The sequence below is a fragment of the Pleurodeles waltl genome, chromosome 1_2 (genome assembly GCF_031143425.1).
Source record: "Pleurodeles waltl isolate 20211129_DDA chromosome 1_2, aPleWal1.hap1.20221129, whole genome shotgun sequence".
NCBI classification, from domain to species: domain Eukaryota; kingdom Metazoa; phylum Chordata; class Amphibia; order Caudata; family Salamandridae; genus Pleurodeles; species Pleurodeles waltl.
In genome coordinates this window covers 318,105,331-318,122,813 of record NC_090437.1, presented here as the reverse complement: position 1 = coordinate 318,122,813, position 17,483 = coordinate 318,105,331, and the positions used below count along the sequence as shown (strand labels likewise).

The following is a 17,483-nucleotide window of genomic DNA, read 5'->3' as shown; positions in this document are numbered from 1 at the left end:
TTCTCTTGGAGATAGAGAACTATGCAACCACATAAAGGCTTCCTCAACATTTACCATCCCTTTGATCCTGTCGCTTATATGATTGAGCCAATGGTTGCTCCAAGCCAGGAATTTGACCCCATGTTAATCCCGAACCATAGAGGCAGAAAGTAAATGCATTTAGAACTTAAAGAAGGCTTCACACAGATGAGTACAGACATCTTGGGATCCCTGAAGACTGACTGGGAGTCCTTCACCAAACACCCTGTTCAAGCTCAATCACATTAGAGTGAAGGACCAGAAGCAGATACAGGCTTGGATAATCAAACAAATGATGGTAACTTGAAAGGGGAAGAGATGCTTCTCCAGAGAAGAAGGAAACACCGCAAAGGAATGTTGGCATGTTGAATACAGGTTGCTGCAGGAGACACCAATCGAAAGCTTCAATGAATATTTGCTTGTGCTATAAAGCCAATTTTTGCTACTGGGAATCTGAGCATACTGCACTGCTCATTCTGAAGGAGATTTACCAGTCGATGGGAAACACCCTGGATCAGCCTCTGCAATAAGACATAACCAGCCATAATAGTCGGACTCAACTATGCAATCACACACCAGCAAGGCTGTGCCATCACACTGGTAGATCTCAAAATGTATATGCAATATTCTTTAATTCCTGATGGACCAATACATTTTTCATAACTTATAGTGGATATAATTGTGGATATAATTTAAAATGTTACAGTATCACACTATCGGAAACCATTAAATCAAAGACTGGTTGACATGGAAACCATTAAAATGTCATGTCCATGCTGTCCAAATGGTCCACTGGGACACTTTCTCATGAAGCATTTATCCGCTTTTTACTGGGCTTATATGAGTGGCCTTTATTGTAACCTCTGTAACACTGCATTGCATTTTAGACTCCCAGGAGCATATTTGCTAACTTTTTATGTGACACAGCACAGCAACCAAAATTGCTCAGCTGTGCTCCTTGAAACAGAACGAGCAGAAGAGAGTAATATCTACTAAGGTATGATGCTGTTTTCCTCTCTCCCTGCGCTGACACAATTCAGGCTGCCATCCACAATGTACACAACCTTACACCATGTGAGTTTTATCAAACATAGGTTTCGTACTGGAAGGTGAAACTTCCTGTACCAAAACTATGCATTAATGCTTTCCTATTTAGACTTGTGCTGTACAATGCAGCATAAATGTAAAGCTGGAAAAATGTGGATATTTTGTAAACTTCCTTCACAGTTACACCTGCTTTGAGGAGTTGTTGGCATTTTTAGCACATGTCCATGTCTACCAATGCTAGTAGACAGTGGTTTGTGTCCAAACCCATCAGGTTCCTGTCTACCAATGCTAATAAATAGTGGTTTATGTCAAAACCCATAAGTGTTAACATGGTAACATACATATATCACCAATGGAACGGCCCCCTAAAGCAAAGTAACACAAAGTATTTTGTACTACTTTGGCCAACTCTCCAATATCAATTCTGATTTGCACTGAAAAGTTAGTTACAAAGGACTACAAAGTTGGCACACAGTGTTAGTAAATCCAAGCCTCAATGTGAAAGAATGCCATGTAGTACTACTCTGCTAATGCATGCAACACAATTTATATGCATAACGACATAAGATAGATTCTACTGAAATGTTAGGCTGTGTGCTATAAACAAAGCACAATTCCAACAACACAGAAAAAATGTAAATGTTACTAGCACACTGATAAATAAATGTTCATTTATGAATATGTCCTTTATGTGAAACCACATTTGTTGCATAACAGTGACACACAATTTGTTTCTGTTTTCTAGAAGCTCAAATGTGTCCTCTGGTATTTTGTAAGAGGAGTACCTCTACCTCATTTATCAGAAGGTGGCTGTGAGGCACTGTGCATTAAAAGTCAACTGGGCCTTAATGTGCCTGAACACTTGATAGCAAAATGAAAGTTCTAAATATGAGTAGCAAAAGGAATATCAAATGTGTGCTTTTGAAATCTACGCACACATAATTCAGTTTCACCTCCTACAGTGATTCGTCCATGCTGTAAGCCATCCATGACGACGAGGCGCACTGCATTTATGTCATCATTGTCCACAATTTGAAACTGCTCCCATGTGATAGGCCGGGACTGGCCTTCAAGGAGATCTAAGCCTATTGAGAAAATGCAACCAATATTACTATCACAATACAAATGAGATAACAAGTAATTTTACAAGAAGATATACAACAAGCAATTAGACCAGCATAGGGAATGATGTACAAAACACTTCTGGGGTCATAAAATCACAGGATCTGTAACCACAAAAGCGTGTCTTGGGATGTACAAAACATCTTTTTATAACTCTCAAAGGTGGTCTTGTGACTTATTTCAAAATGCAACTCAGTTGGGGAGTGAAAGGAAAGTTGGCTCCTTAGTGTGAATCCCAATGACATTTATAAAATGTTTGTGAGTACTACTGCAGCTGCAAACCACCAATCAGATACCAGCACCTGATTAGGGCTAGTAGCTTATACACAAATAGGATGCTGTCCTTTAGGGACAGTTTGTCATTTAGGAATTGCGTGGAAAAACCTTGGGGAGCAGACAGTAGTCCAGAGGACCACTGTGTGCTAACCCTAATGTTTTCCGAAATGGAAAAGTTTTTTTTTATATCAGCAACTGTGTCTCTAATGGTGATGCCTGCTTGAATAAAATGTTACCCATTTGACAATGCAAACGCAGGGATGTCAATCTGCTGTCTCCTGCAGGCCACATTCACTGGTCTCATAGCCAATCAAAAAAAGGGTGCAAATTGTGGACCGCCTAATTAATATTTACGCAGGTCATTTTCTAACCTCTTGTGAATGTACAATTTGTGAAGTAACCTCTTCTTACTGTACATAAGTCGCAACTTGCAACACTGTTCACAAACTAGTCGGTGTGTAATTTGCACATTCGGGTTGGCAAACCGGGATTAGCGCATCGGTCTCAAAGTTCATGTTTGATAGAAGTTGGAAAAACTAAGGGCTTGATTTAGATATTGGCAGATAAGTTACTCAATCACAACGGTGATGCATATTCTATCTGCCAAAATCTAAATCACATAAGTTATAATGGGATTTAGATTTCAGTGGATGCAATATCTGTCACCGCCGTGACACAGTAACCCATCCACCACTATCGAACTCAGGCCCTAAGTTCACCTACATTGCTTCCTTAAAAATGTAATGTATAACCTGATCGCAAAAAAAAAAAAAAAATAGGAAGGAAAATAAAATGCAGTGAAATGTCAGAAAAGGTTGTTCATATTATGATTGATTCCTTGTGCAAATAGAAATAATAAAAAATATTTCACGGATATGGACAGTTAACACCACCACCAAATTTTGACTGGTACTCTAACAGGCGCCCTTTTTTAGGAAAGGGAAGGGGAAGAAGCAGAGGAAGGGAAGGAATACAAGTTTGCACTGGGTAAGCGACATAAAACTTCCCCCTGCACAGACCACAGTTTTGGAAAAATACCTGGAATTTGTTCCTACTACAAAACCAAACATCTTTAGCCTACATAGAGAGATGGCCGAATTCTTTGGAAAGATCAGGTTACAAACATACTTTTCAAATAAAGAACATTTCACAGATTAAGATAACGTGAACATGGGACTACATAAAACATCTACCTTTACACCTCCAGCAACAACTATGTCTCCATAGGTACTGGCTTTTGAAAGAGTAGTCAACAAGGAAATTGACAGCCTACAACATTACGCGAAGAAAACGTATCAGAATTTGACCAGTTCAGAACGCAAGGCATTATCGGAGCTCATTGACTTGAACACTGATGTTATAAAGCCAGCTAAACAAGGGGGAGCAATTGTAATGTTACCCATAATAAGGTACAGAGATGAATGCCTGAGATCACTAAACGACCAGAGAAATGATAAGACACTAGACAAAGATCGTATCAGAGACAAAATGGATGACATAGACTATATGGTAAAGACGGCATTGGAACAGGATTGCATAACAACCCAGGAGGCAGAATTCCTATCTGAGAAACAAACTAGGATCCCATATTTTTATATCATTCCTAAAGTTCATAAGAGGAGAATCCCTCCACCGGGAAGACCTATAGTTTCAGGTATAAGGTCTGTATTGGATCCAATGTCTAATGCACAAGTTTCTTTTTGAATCCACTGATGAGGAAAACACCCACATATCTATAAGACACTAAGGAAATGTTAGTATACTGGAAGGTATAGAATTTCATCCCGAAATGGAAATATTGGTCACCATGGATGTGGAATCCCTGTACATAAGTATTCCCCAAGAAGAATCTCAAATGGTCTCAGAATCCTTACTCGAATATGAGACTTAGGACTACATTACCCCTAAGGAATTCATATTAGATGCGCCCATGAAGCCCTGACAAGGAATTACTTTCAATGATAGGAACAGCAATTTTACCTTCAAACCAACAGCACTTCCATGGGCAATGCATTTGAACCTAGTATAGCTTGTCTCTTTGTGCATCATTTTTAGACCACATAAATTTTTGAAGATAATCCATACAGAGCACATACACACATGTCAAAAAGATACATCAATTATATCTTTATGATTTGGAGAGGAGATAAACAAACCCTTGTATTATTTTAACAATGGGCAAATAACCCTAATGTATTTCTGAAGTTTACTGTATCTTCCAGCTGCATGAAATAATCTTTTCTAGACAGACAGATTGCAATAACTTGTTAAGGTTCGATAGCTTCCATCCTCGAGACAGAACTTTCTTTTCATCAGTTTCTGCATCTCAAAAAGAACTGCAGGAGAAATGTAGGTTTTCAGAAACATGCAGACAAGTTGTCATTAAAGTTGAAACAGAGGATGTATCCAAAGAAGTATATAAGACAAGCCAGAAAAAGGGTGCAAAACATCCCTAAAGACGTGCTGTTCCAAATGGATCCTATGGAAGAAACAGACATGCTCATATGTGTAACTATGTACGATTCCTTGTCCAACATAGTAAAAAAATGAGTCAACAGGGATTGGAAGTTACTTTCATAGCTATCATTGAGATTTGCACTGCCTTTTTTTGCATTCAGACGAAACAAGACTAGCAAGGATATGGTTGTATATACAAGACAAAAAGAATAAGAACGAAGAAAGGATAATACAATCCATGAACTATGGAAAATCCCCATCGTTAAGGGCCATTTCCTAAGTGGGGGTTGTAAAGTGTGCACACTATCACTGAAAGGAAAGTCTGTGGATTTAGGTCTGAGAACCCCTTGGATTCTGAATACACCCACAAATTGTAATACAACTAATGGTGTCTACAGCCTTCAACTGCCCATGCAACCTTAGTTATACAGGAATGACCACTAGACAGGCCAGTGTGATAAACAACAAACATCAAAGCACAATAAGATGTGGGAAGGACAACACTAAGCTCACCAGGCATGGGACACTCTGATAATTATTTGAGATAGGTTACTTTGGAGAAGGTTTCAAGAAGTAGTGCCCAAACACTGAATAAATGACTCTACTACAAACAACGTTGGATTTATAGGTTGAGCACAGATACTCGGGCCTGAACTATGACATAACACAGACCACCCCTTGCTACATATCTGATTATAAGGTAGTCACTGTGCACTCTAGAGCACCTTGATTATGTTTCGAGCACTTCAAATGCGATTATTGGAGAGGGATACAGAGGGGCATATTTATACTCCGTTTGCGCCGGAATTGCGTCGTTTTTTTTGACGCAATTCCGACGCAAAACTAACTCCATATTTATACTTTGGCGTTAGACGCGTCTAGCGCCAAAGTCCATGGAGTTTGCGTCATTTTTTAGCGTGGACACCTACTTTGCATTAATGATATGCAAGGTAGGCGTTCATGTCTAAAAAATTGACTCCGAGGCATGTGCGCCGTATTTACACTCTCGGGCAAAATTCACGCCCGGGAGTGGGCGGGTCAAAAAAAATGACGTACGCCCGCTTTTGCGCCGTTTTTTAGCGCCTGGAAAAGGCAGGCGTTAAGGGACCTGTGGGCTCTGAAGGAGCCCAGAGGTGCCCTCCCATGCCCCCAGGGACACCCCCTGTCACCCTTGCCCACCCCAGGAGGACACCCAAGACTGGAGGGACCCATCCCAGGGACATTAAGGTAAGTTCAGGTAAGTCTTTTTTTTTTTTTTTTGTGGCATAGGGGGGCCTGATTTGTGCCCCCCTACATGCCACTATGCCCAATGACCATGCCCAGGGGACAGACGTCCCCTGGGCATGGCCATTGGGCAAGGGGGCATGACTCCTGTCTTTGCTAAGACAGGAGTCATTTCTATGGGGGTTGGGAGTCGGAAAAAATGGCGCAAATCGGGTTGAGGCGAAAAATTTGCCTCAACCTGACTTGCCCCATTTTTTGATGCCCAAGCCCCATATCCCCCTACGCCGGCGCTGCCTGGTGTACGTCGTTTTTTTCCACACACACCAGGCAGCGCCGGCGGCTAACGCCGGCTAACGTCATTGATTAAATACAGCGCCCGCATGGCGCTTCAGAATGGCGTTAGCCGGCGCTAATTTTTTTGACGCAAAACTGCGTTAGCGCAGTTTTGCGTCAAAAAGTATAAATATGGCCCAGAGTATGGTGTTTTGGTAAACTCTAAAAACAACCCGCTATAATCCTGCGTCATATAAAAGCCAATAGCAATGGCTTGTTTTCATTGAAGAAAGATAAACATTTTCACACCTTCACCCATAACCTTGATCCATCAATCAGTATATCTGATCATGATCTCCGAGGTGATGGGTATATAAGTCTAGATACCATGGGGGTCATTCCGACCCTGGCGGTCCATGACCGCCATGGCGGAGGGCGGCGGAAGCACCGCCAACAGGCTGGCGGTGCTTCCTGGGCTATTCTGACTGCGGCGGTAAAGCCACGGTCAGAAAAGGGGAACCGGTGGTTTCCAGCGGTTTTCCCCTGGCCCAGGGAATCCTCCATGGCGGCGCTGCTTGCAGCACCGCCATGAGGATTCCGACCCCCTTCCCGCCAGCCTGTTTCTGGCGGTGTCCACCGCCAGAACCAGGAAGGCGGGAAATGGGTGTCGTGGGGCCCCTGGGGGCCCCTGCACTGCCTATGCCACTGGCATGGGCAGTGCAGGGGCCCCCTAACAGGGCCCCACAAAGATTTTCACTGTCTGCTTTGCAGACAGTGAATATCGCGACAGGTGCCACTGCACCCGTCGCACCCCTGCAACTCCGCCGGCTTCCTCGTTGCAGGGGCTTTCCCGCTGGGCCGGCGGATGGCCTTTTGGCGGTCGCCCGCCAGCCCAGCGGGAAAGTTGGAATGACCGCCGCGGTCTTTTGACCGCGGTGCGGTCATTCGGCGGTAACCGCATGGCGGGCGGCGACCGCCGCCCGCCGCGGTCAGAATGACCGCCCATATGTTTTGATCATCTGTGCCTTAAACTACATACAGAATATATGAACTATGTTTAAAAGATATGTATATCCTCTGGAGTAGTCTCCTCTTCTTGTTCTCTTTTATGAAAAAGACACAAATTGACATCATCATTTTTAATTTTCTTTTGAAAAATATCATAATTGTTATCTTTTTTTGTGAAAAGCCTATTAAGGAAATAATGTCCCCAAAAGGAATTCAGTGCAAATTGAGAGTGATAAAGTCTGTTACATACGAATACAAACTAACTCAAGCTAGGTACTACTTTTTATGGTCCGTATTTACAGGTTTCCAGTAGACATCACCCCATGCCTCATACTTGTTTGTTTTTTGCACTATAAAACACATAAGAGCCTACAAATCCCAGGTGCCAATGGGACACACCCTTCACATGAACTATATAATCAGGTTTTCCTTTCATGGGTAGGATTACAATACCCCCAATGTCTTTGGAGTGCAAGTAGAGCGCAGCTTCAATTAAGCAGCACTTGGATTGTAATACTGGGAATATTCAACAGAGGGCCACGGCCAGCAAGGTATAGCACTCTAATCTTTTGCTGACAACCACGGGATACAGTCATCATGGGACCACATCAGTGCCTCATCTGAGACTGGCTTCATAATGGCCACTGGTGCCTCAACACTCGGCCAACGAGGCCACGGCAGGGGATAATAGGTGCAACCAATGCTATGCCCTTGGAGTAGTGAGTGACACAGGGTTGGGACCTTGCCTCTTCCAAGGCAGGCCAGGTTCCCTTGCATGACTTATCTACATTTTGCCTACTTTTAGGTAAGCACTGAGGGTGTTAACAGGACTATGAAGTGCTTGTTATTGTTGTAGTAAATTATGATAACTACCAATGTAGTACATAGATAATCTGAATGTTAAATGTTGTTTGTTTGTCTTTGTGTTAGGGGTGTACCCCCTCAGACTTTTGTGTCGTAAGAGATCTGTGGCATTGCGAAAAAAATGACACATTATGTACCATTGCTATTCTTTCCTAGCTTAGGATATAAAGTTACTTTTTCAAAAAAAGAGAGACATTATAAATACTACAGTACTCATGAGGCCCAATGTCACAGTGTTGTACACTAACATGTGCATGGTTTGTAATTAACACAAGTGGGGTGGAGTGCCCACAATAGCTGTTATACTCCCAAGAGTACGGATTATAGCTGACAATGTATTTTCTTATGGATACCATAAAGGAGCACAGGTAGGAGAGCCTTATACCTACTTATGCTCATTATTCCTCTACACATAGTTCAGGGAAGGCAGTGAGGACAAGGTGCCCTAAAGAAGGTCGAGCGACCCACAGGGTGTAGTAAAACCAGCTGAAACATGTTGGCAGATTAAGGATGCCAGAATCATGGTATTCATAGAAGACATCCTGATTCTTGTTTTTAATTGTGGTATGAGTTCCCACTAATAAATTATTTGGGTAAACTTGTGACCACTGTTTAACTCTGAACTGGACCTCCGCTTTTTGTCCAGAAGTTACAAATATAAAGGAGCTCCCAGGAAGTGGTTGAGGCCTCCATAGCGGTATTCACCAACTAGGGTGAGAAAAAACACCAGTAATAAAGTATGCCACCATTTGGAGAGTGAGGCATTTTTTCTAAATATTTTAAATATTCCTGAGAAATATGCCATTCAGACACATAGAAAATCCAGAGGCCTTTACACTTTTGGTGTCTGTTTGACTAAGTTGGGGGACATGCATTACCTCTCACTCTCTTGAAATTCTGTTATAATAATAAAAAAAATATGCGCAAGGTGCAAATGAGGAAATGAGGGAAATGACATTGCAAAATCATCTCCATCAAGCATAGTCAAAACACAATAAAAGGAAGACCTAATCTTATTACATTTGTCTACAATATTTATTAGTTATTAGAGATAAACATAAGAATTATTTGTGCAACTAAGTTGCATTCCTTAAAATTATGGAAGTGACATTTTATTAAGAAGGGGCCCAACTTCTTGCTGCGTAATAAGGTGTAATCATGGAACAGAATTGCAATGAAAATCGAAATAAAATGATGACCAGGAAATCCTGGATGGAGTTTAGATTTTTTTATAGTTTGGATAGGTGGATAAATAATGCATTATGATTTCTTAAGTTCAAGTATAACTGAATTATGGTCAGCGGGCTCACTACAAACAACTTCCAGATACGTTGGAGATATTGCCAAGCTTGAGGAAAATGAAATCCCAGATGAACCCATGTTGCCTAAACTGGGAAAATCAAATGTATTAAAGCCTCCTCAGAGGATCACTAAAATCATGTATTTTCCGTTTATCTTATAGATAGATTGTTGCAGGAAAATAGAAGTGTGACTAACATATTTTGAAGTTGTACATTAGTACCTGGTACAACCATTCAGATGTTTTGGAGCCGTGAAAAAATACTGTTACTTTGTAGGAGGTGCTAAATCATATAGAACTCATTTCAGGAGTCATACTTAGCAGGTCTCTGTTGCCTACATTACTGAGTTATGTCCTTCTTTAAGATTTCATCACCTGCAATGCATAATTTGGGTGTATAATTTGGGCTCTGCCTTTTGCAATTAAACATCTTCTAAGGGTAGTGAAATCCACTATTGTTCCCTCAGTGGAAGAGTGTCTTTTAAACTCATCTCAACTAGGGCGGCATGGTGAGCAAAAGCACAATGGATTAAACCCAGATCTGTGACTGGGGGAGAGTGTTTGCATTGTTCAGAACTCCGCCCATCATCCTTTTGTGTTGCTCAAATATTAGAACACATGTTCAAGTGCTCTGATGAAAGCAGTTTACCGTCTACAAGTGAACTGTAAGAAAAGACGTTTGACACTCCAGAAAATAAAGCTGCTTTTTCTCGACATGTTTTAGTACTATAATCCTACTGCGTTCTGTGAGAAAAGATGTATCCTCCTTGGTTCAAATCATTAAAATGTGTGAAACAGATCTAAAGTATGAAGCGATCAGTTCACATAGCGAATTACTGAGTGAATTTGTTAATTGGAGAGCTATACTTCACTTTTACACTTTGATCAGGCTGTATGGTACAAGACAACATTGTCAATTATTATATTAATTATGACATGCAAATTGTAATGGAAGCCATCTTATTAAAATGGTTACCAAATAAAAAACACAATTCTCTAGAATGCAATAATAAATGCTGGACAAAGTGTATTGGCCACAGCAAAGGTTGGATCAATCCAAAACAAAGATATGCTTGTTTACCTTGAATTCTGCACTATCCATTTCATAAAACATACATTATTTTAGTGAAACCTATGTAGCACTTTGTATTTAATTCAACAAAAGTCATGCAGCCCTGCCACATTTAAAGGATAACTGCTATTCGCAATGTACTTTATAACAAGTAGGTAGCTGGAAAAGCTGGCTTGGCTCTGACCTTCTTGAATCAATGTTGCTCAACTCTGATCTAATTCCTAGTGACTAATGGCTAGTAAAGACAGACTTTACTCCAACTTAATTTTCTATTATGTCTGGAGAATCAAACCACTGAAAAATCAAGAATTGTCAGTTGCAAAATTGTTGCTGAGCAAAAATGACATTGATAATTAAAAAAAAATCTGAAGATGGCGATCACATAGAGGGACATCCACGGTGGACGTCTGATGTTATAAGTGGGAGGGCAGGGCATCAAATGGTAACAGTCACCGATGCCCAACAACAACAAAACAACAATCATTTGTAATTCAATAGGTCTTGCATTTGTGAGAGTTAGAGCTTTTGGCGTTGTAAATGACAATGGGGGTCATTATGACCCTGGCGGTATAAGGCGCTTACCGCCGTGCAGAAGACCGCCAATACACCGCCACGGCGGCAGTAGAGTGCCACAGCTATTATGACACACATCACGGAATCCGCAAAAATTCAGACACCCACACAATACCGCCACACCAAAGGTCAGCGATAAACTGGCGGAAACAAATCCTCCACCTCCACGCCAACAGAAACACGCCCATGCTATTACGACCCACGAATCCACGCGGCGGTCTTTCAACCGCGGTATTCCATTGGCGGTACACACCGCCGCGCTCAAAATACACACACAACCCCAAAACACCGCCACATTGGACAATTCCAAATACACACACCTGACACACATACACACACCACACCCGCACATCCAATACAATATAAACACACACACCCACATCACCCACAAACCCCTACAACCTGAATTTCTGAGAGAAGGCGAGAGAGAGAGCACAGAATAGACAACCCCATCACACAGAGGCACACAACACCATCACCCACACAACATCCAAGCACAAAACACCACATACCACTACACTCACCACACTCATCACCACATACACCACCCCACACATCACACACACCACCCCATGTCACGCCAAAGACACCCGCTTCTCCGAGGAGGAGCTCAGGGTCATGGTGGAGGAAATCCTACGGGTAGAGCCACAGCTATTTGGCTCACAGGTACAGCACACATCAACTGCAAGGAAGATGGAGCTATGGCAAAGAATAGTGGACAGGGTGAACGCAGTGGGACAGCACCCAAGAAATAGGGAGGACATCAGGAAGAGGTGGAACGACCTACAGGGGAAGGTGCGTTCAACGGTATCCAGGCACCACATTGCGGTACAGCGGACTGGCGGCGGACCCCCACCTCCTCCCCCTCAACTAACAACATGGGAGGAGCAAGTCCTGACCATCTTGCATCCTGAGGGCCTCGGAGGAGTCGTTGGAGAAACGGACACTGGTAAGTCCAATCTTAACTATCACATCCCCCACCCTACCTGCATGCTATCACACACCCCCACCCTCACACACTCTCCTATCACCCAAACTCCTCACTAATGTACTAATAACACCAACTACACATCCCAACACCAAGACCTGCATGACACAACTAAGCATGGACACCCATCACTAAAGCATGCCCCCTGCACATACCCAGAACACCCCCCAACCATCAGCACACAACCCCACACACAGGAATGCCTGCACTGGGGTTCACGCACACCCAACCATTGCACACCATTACACACACACATGCAATAATCATGTAATTATACCCCCGCAGGAACCCGAAGGAACGTCACCACACCAGGGGGTCCAGACAACACCACTCCACCCCCAGAAGAGGCCCACAGTGACGACAGCAGCTCTCCCCTGCTGGATCTTGATGACCAGCCCGGACCATCGTGGGCCTCAGGACAGTCGGTTCCCCTTGCCCAGCCACAGCCCAACACCGAACTTCCACCCTCTGGTAACACCAGCACAGCACCCACCTAGCGGGCCCAAACCTCCCTACCCAGGACAGGTCAATCAGCGGTGTGTCCACCACTTCAGGGCAACCAGGCTAACCCACCACCCCAACAACAACAGGGACCTGGGGGCAGTGGTAGTGGGCACACGGTCCAGGGGACGGAGGCACAGGAACATAGGGGAACTGGGAGGGCTGCTGTGCGACAGAGGGAGGACAGGCCAAGGGAACCAACTCTCCACGAGGCCCTCTCCTCCATCATGGGAGCATACCACCAGTCCCAGGAGACGATGGCCACGGTCCTGGACAAGTTGCAGGAGACCCTGCGTCTGCAGGAGGAGCAGTATTTGGGTTCAGGGAGGAGCTCAGGACCATCGGCTCTGCCCTGGGCACCATTTTAGGGGTGCTGACGGGCATTCAAAAGACCTTGCGGGACACCGTGGCACTCCAAGGGGCCCCTGACACTAGCCACAACGATGACTGCCTACCACCTCCGCCGGCGCTAGTGGACAGGACGCCCCGCCACTGGACCACCACACCAGCACCCCATCCCCTGCAGACGGACAACCACCACGCAAGCAGGCCCTGAGATCCAGGAACAGGACAGAGCAAGATGGCAAGACCCCCGCCAGGAAATAAGACCACCCTGATTGTCCCCCCACTGTCCCACTTTGTTACCCTGTCCAAATCAGAACTGCCCCAGCTGTACCTGTGAGACTAATATACTGGACTCTGCCATGGACATTCCTCCACCATCACCCATCACCATTTTACAACCCCCCTTCATTTTTAGCACTTAAATAAACACCCTTGAAACACTTAAAAAACTGGAGTCAGTCTATGATTTGTAATTTTGTATTATCAATGACAGTGTCATAATGGGTTACCCATTGAAAGGCTAGCATACCAATGTCACACATCACAAGCCCTTCAAGGATGCAAGCAGTTGACACGTAGGTTACCACATTTGTGAAACTGAAATGGAAGGGGACAACTCAGTTAACAAATAGTGAGTGAAATGTCGGTACAGGGTAGAGGTAGACGTGTGAAAGTTAATGTAATGTTAAACCTGAAAATGTACTCACCTGAGTTTCACTGGAAATATTGCTGTATGACTGACTCCCTGTTGTCGTTTTCTTCTTCCTCAGCTTCATCCTCATCACTGCCCACAGGCTTCACAGACTCCACAGCTGCAACAACACCGCCATCTGGATCATCCTCCTACAGAAAAGGCACCTGGCGTCGCAATGCCAAGTTATGGAGCATGGAGCAGGCGATGATGATGTCGCACACCTTCTTTGGTGAGTAGAATAGGGACCCAACTGTCATATGTAGGCACCTGAACCTGGCCTTAAGAAGGCCGAAGGTGCGTTCGATAACCCTCCTAGTCCGCCCATGGGCATCATTGTAGCGTTCCTCTGCCCTGGTCCTGGGATTCCTCACTGGGGTCAATAGCCAGGAAATGTTGGGGTAGCCAGAGTCCCCCAGTAGCCATACACGGTGCCTCTGGAGTTGACCCATCATATTAGGGATGCTGCTATTGCGCAGGATGTAGGGGTCATGCACAGAGCCAGGGAACATAGCATTTACCTGCGAGATGTACTGGTCTGCCAAGCATACCATCTGGACATTCATCGAATGATAACTCTTCCGGTTCCTGTACACCTGTTCACTCCTGCGGGGGGACCAGAGCTACATGGGTCCCATCAATGGCACCTATGACGTTGGGGATATGTCCAAGGGCATAGAAGTCACCTTTCACTTTAGGCAAATCCTCCACCTCAGGGAAAATGATGTATCTCCTTACGTGTTTCAGCAGGGCAGACAACACTCTGGACAACATGTTGGAAAACATAGGCTGGGACATCCCTGATGCCATGGCCACTGTTGTCTGAAAAGACCCACTTGCAAGGAAATGGAGCACTGACAGCACCTGCACGTCAGGGGGGATTCCAGTCGGATGGCGGATTGGTGACATCAGGTCTGGCTCCAACTGGCTACATAGTTCCTGGATTGTGGCACGGTCAAACCTGTAGGTGACGATTAAATGTCTCTCTTCCATTGTCAACAGGTCCACCAGCGGTCGGTACACCGGAGGATTCCGCCATCTTCTCATATGTCCCAGCTGACGGTGCCTAAGAAGGACAACAGCGAAGAAACAGTCACTATTCCTCCAGGTATGTACCCACAGTCACACACAAGACTACACCAGACAATGAACCCTTCCTGTATGTGTGTTGAGTGTAGGCCTCTGTATGTGTGACGCAGTTGAAAAAGAATCCATGTGGGCCCCTGAAATGGCGGCTCCCTGACCTCTAAACTGGGACAATGGGATTGTGGGGTAACAGCGCTGGCGTTGCACACCGTCGCGGTAGGCGGTCGTAGACCGCAGCGCAATGCTGCATTGGTTAACATTGGACCCTATGGGTCACAGGAGCCAATGAACAGGTGCGCTGGCGGTGATGATGTGCACCGCCACGGACTTCACCGCCGCGGACGTCACCGCCATTTTCTATCTGTTCAATCACTAGATACCTGACCTTCGACAGGAGAGGACCTACACTGCTAGTGCTGCTGTGACCTCCGTCTGGAAGCGACGATGGCTGCTGAGTCTGGGGAATGGGCCCCTGCCTTCACTGCACAGGAGTTGGAGAAACTTGTGGATGGGGTCCTCCCCCAGTACATGCTACTCTACGGTCCTCCAGACCAACAGGTTAGTACAGAGGGAGCACGTTGTATGGGCTAGGCCTGGGTGGACAGGGCTGGGTGGAAGAGGGAAGGGGGCAGAGTTCATACTACAGTAAAGCATAGGAATAAATGGGCCACATGGTCAGAGTAGGGAGGGGGCCACTCACATTGATGGTGCAGTTGGTAATGACTGTTCCTCTTCCCTTGTGCATGTCATGTAGGTCAGCGCCCACCAGAAGAGGGACATTTGGCGTGCCATCGCCAAGGAGGTCCGGACCCTGGGGGCCCACCAGAGACGGGGCACCCACTGCCAGAAGAGATGGGAGGACATTCGCCGCTGCAGCAAGAAGACGGCGGAGGCTCAGCTGGGGATGGCCTCCCAACGTGGGAGGGGTGCCCGTCGCACCATGACCCCCCTGATGTTCCGGATCCTGGCGGTGGCCTACCCGGAGTTGGATGGGCGCTTGAGGACATCACAGCAGACACAAGGGGGTGAGTACAACCTCATTCTGCTGACTTTGCGTGCAGTGGAGGGGTCTGGGTGGTGGAGGTGGGCTGTGGGTGTCCCTAGGCCAGGGCGAGTTAGGTAGGCAAGGCCCCTCCGTAATGTAGGCCATGTGGCACTCTACCCCACCTCCGAAGAGTGGCAAGTTGAGGTATAGTTGCCCCTGTGGCATCCATATGCGCAGATTTCCGCCATGTAGGCCATATTCCAGAAATTGCATGTGCAGAGGCCAGGAGCACGGCGTAATGCATGGGGCTGCTGCGTCTGTCTTGTCCGCCAACAGTAGCGGTATGCCATGCACTAAAACTCTCTTACTTCTGTCTCTCCCACCCCCCCCCTTTTCCTGCTCTCCCTGTCCTTTTGTACATCAGCATCATCAGGCGGAGGTACAGTGGCACCGGAGCACGAGGGAGCTGCATCCCACATGGCCATGGAGGGCCACACCACAGACTCTGAATGCACCAGTGGGACGGAGGGCGAGGGGAGCTTCACGTCGGCCACCGGATCAGCAACCAGCGACACGGACTCGTCCGACAATGGGAGCTCCCTTGTGGTGGCGGCACCATCTGTGCGCCCCACTTCTACAGGTACAGCCACCACCTCCCCTACCAGCACCGCCCTCCCAGCAGCCCCTCAGCGTTTGCCCCGTGCCTGCTCACCCAGGAGGGTGGATATCACCTTCGCCCCAGGCACCTCAGGCCCTGCCCCAGTCAACCCTGCTGCCCTCAGTGAGGAGGCCATTAACCTCCTCAGGTCACTCACTGTTGGGCAGTCTACCATTGTGAATGCCATCCAGGGTGTAGAACGAGAGTTGCAACACGGTAATGCATTCCTGGAGGGCATTCATTCTGGTCAGGCTGCCCTTCAGCGAACCCTGCAATCTCTGACCTCAGCACTGATGGCAGCCATTGTCCCTGTGTCTAGCCTCCCCCCTCCAACTTCCTCCACCCAGACCCAATCCCCTGTACCCCAGCCCATCCCAAGCACACCTACAGACCAGCATGCATGCAAGTCAACACACACAAGTAGCTCAAGCAAACATAGGCACCACACACACCACAGGCACTCACACAAGCATCACACCCATACAGATACAGCGACATCCACTGTCTCCACTGTGTCCCCCTCCTTGTCTTCTCCCTCCTCCCTCCCAGTCTCGTCTACACACACACCTGCATGCACCACATCTACAGGCACTAGGACTCGCACCAGGACACCCAGCACCACAAGCCGCTCACCTGCACTCACCACCTCCACTGCCATTTACAGGTCCCCTGTGTCCTCTCCCAGTGTCTGTGATGCCCCCTCCCAAAGTACCCAAACGCCAGCAATCACTCACCCAACATCCATCCACCTCACGACAGCCTCCAGTACCTGCACCTGCACCCAAAACAGCTAAAGTGACACCTCCGACAACCACCTCCTCTTCCTCCACTCCCAGACCCCCTCCAGCTACCCATCCCAGTGTCCGTCAGAAACTGTCCATATGTCAAATTGACCTTTTTGCTCCCACCCCCCCCCTCCAATTCATCAGTCCCGTCGTAGCGCCTCAGCCAAAAAGCCTCCAGTACCAGTGGTGCGTGTTCCAGGATTTTGGAGT

The 17,483-nt window shown here is 46.2% G+C and overlaps 1 protein-coding gene across 1 annotated transcript in view; it reads right to left on the bottom strand.

The window, feature by feature from the left end:
• The window catches only part of FREM1 (FRAS1 related extracellular matrix 1), a 684,067-nt gene that overhangs the window by 455,675 nt on the left and 210,909 nt on the right, over window positions 1–17,483 (bottom strand). Inside the window, exon 9 of the mRNA XM_069238818.1 lies at window positions 2,019–2,150. Within this exon, the coding sequence (XP_069094919.1) occupies window positions 2,019–2,150 (132 nt within the window). The remainder of the gene's footprint in view (window positions 1–2,018; window positions 2,151–17,483) is intronic.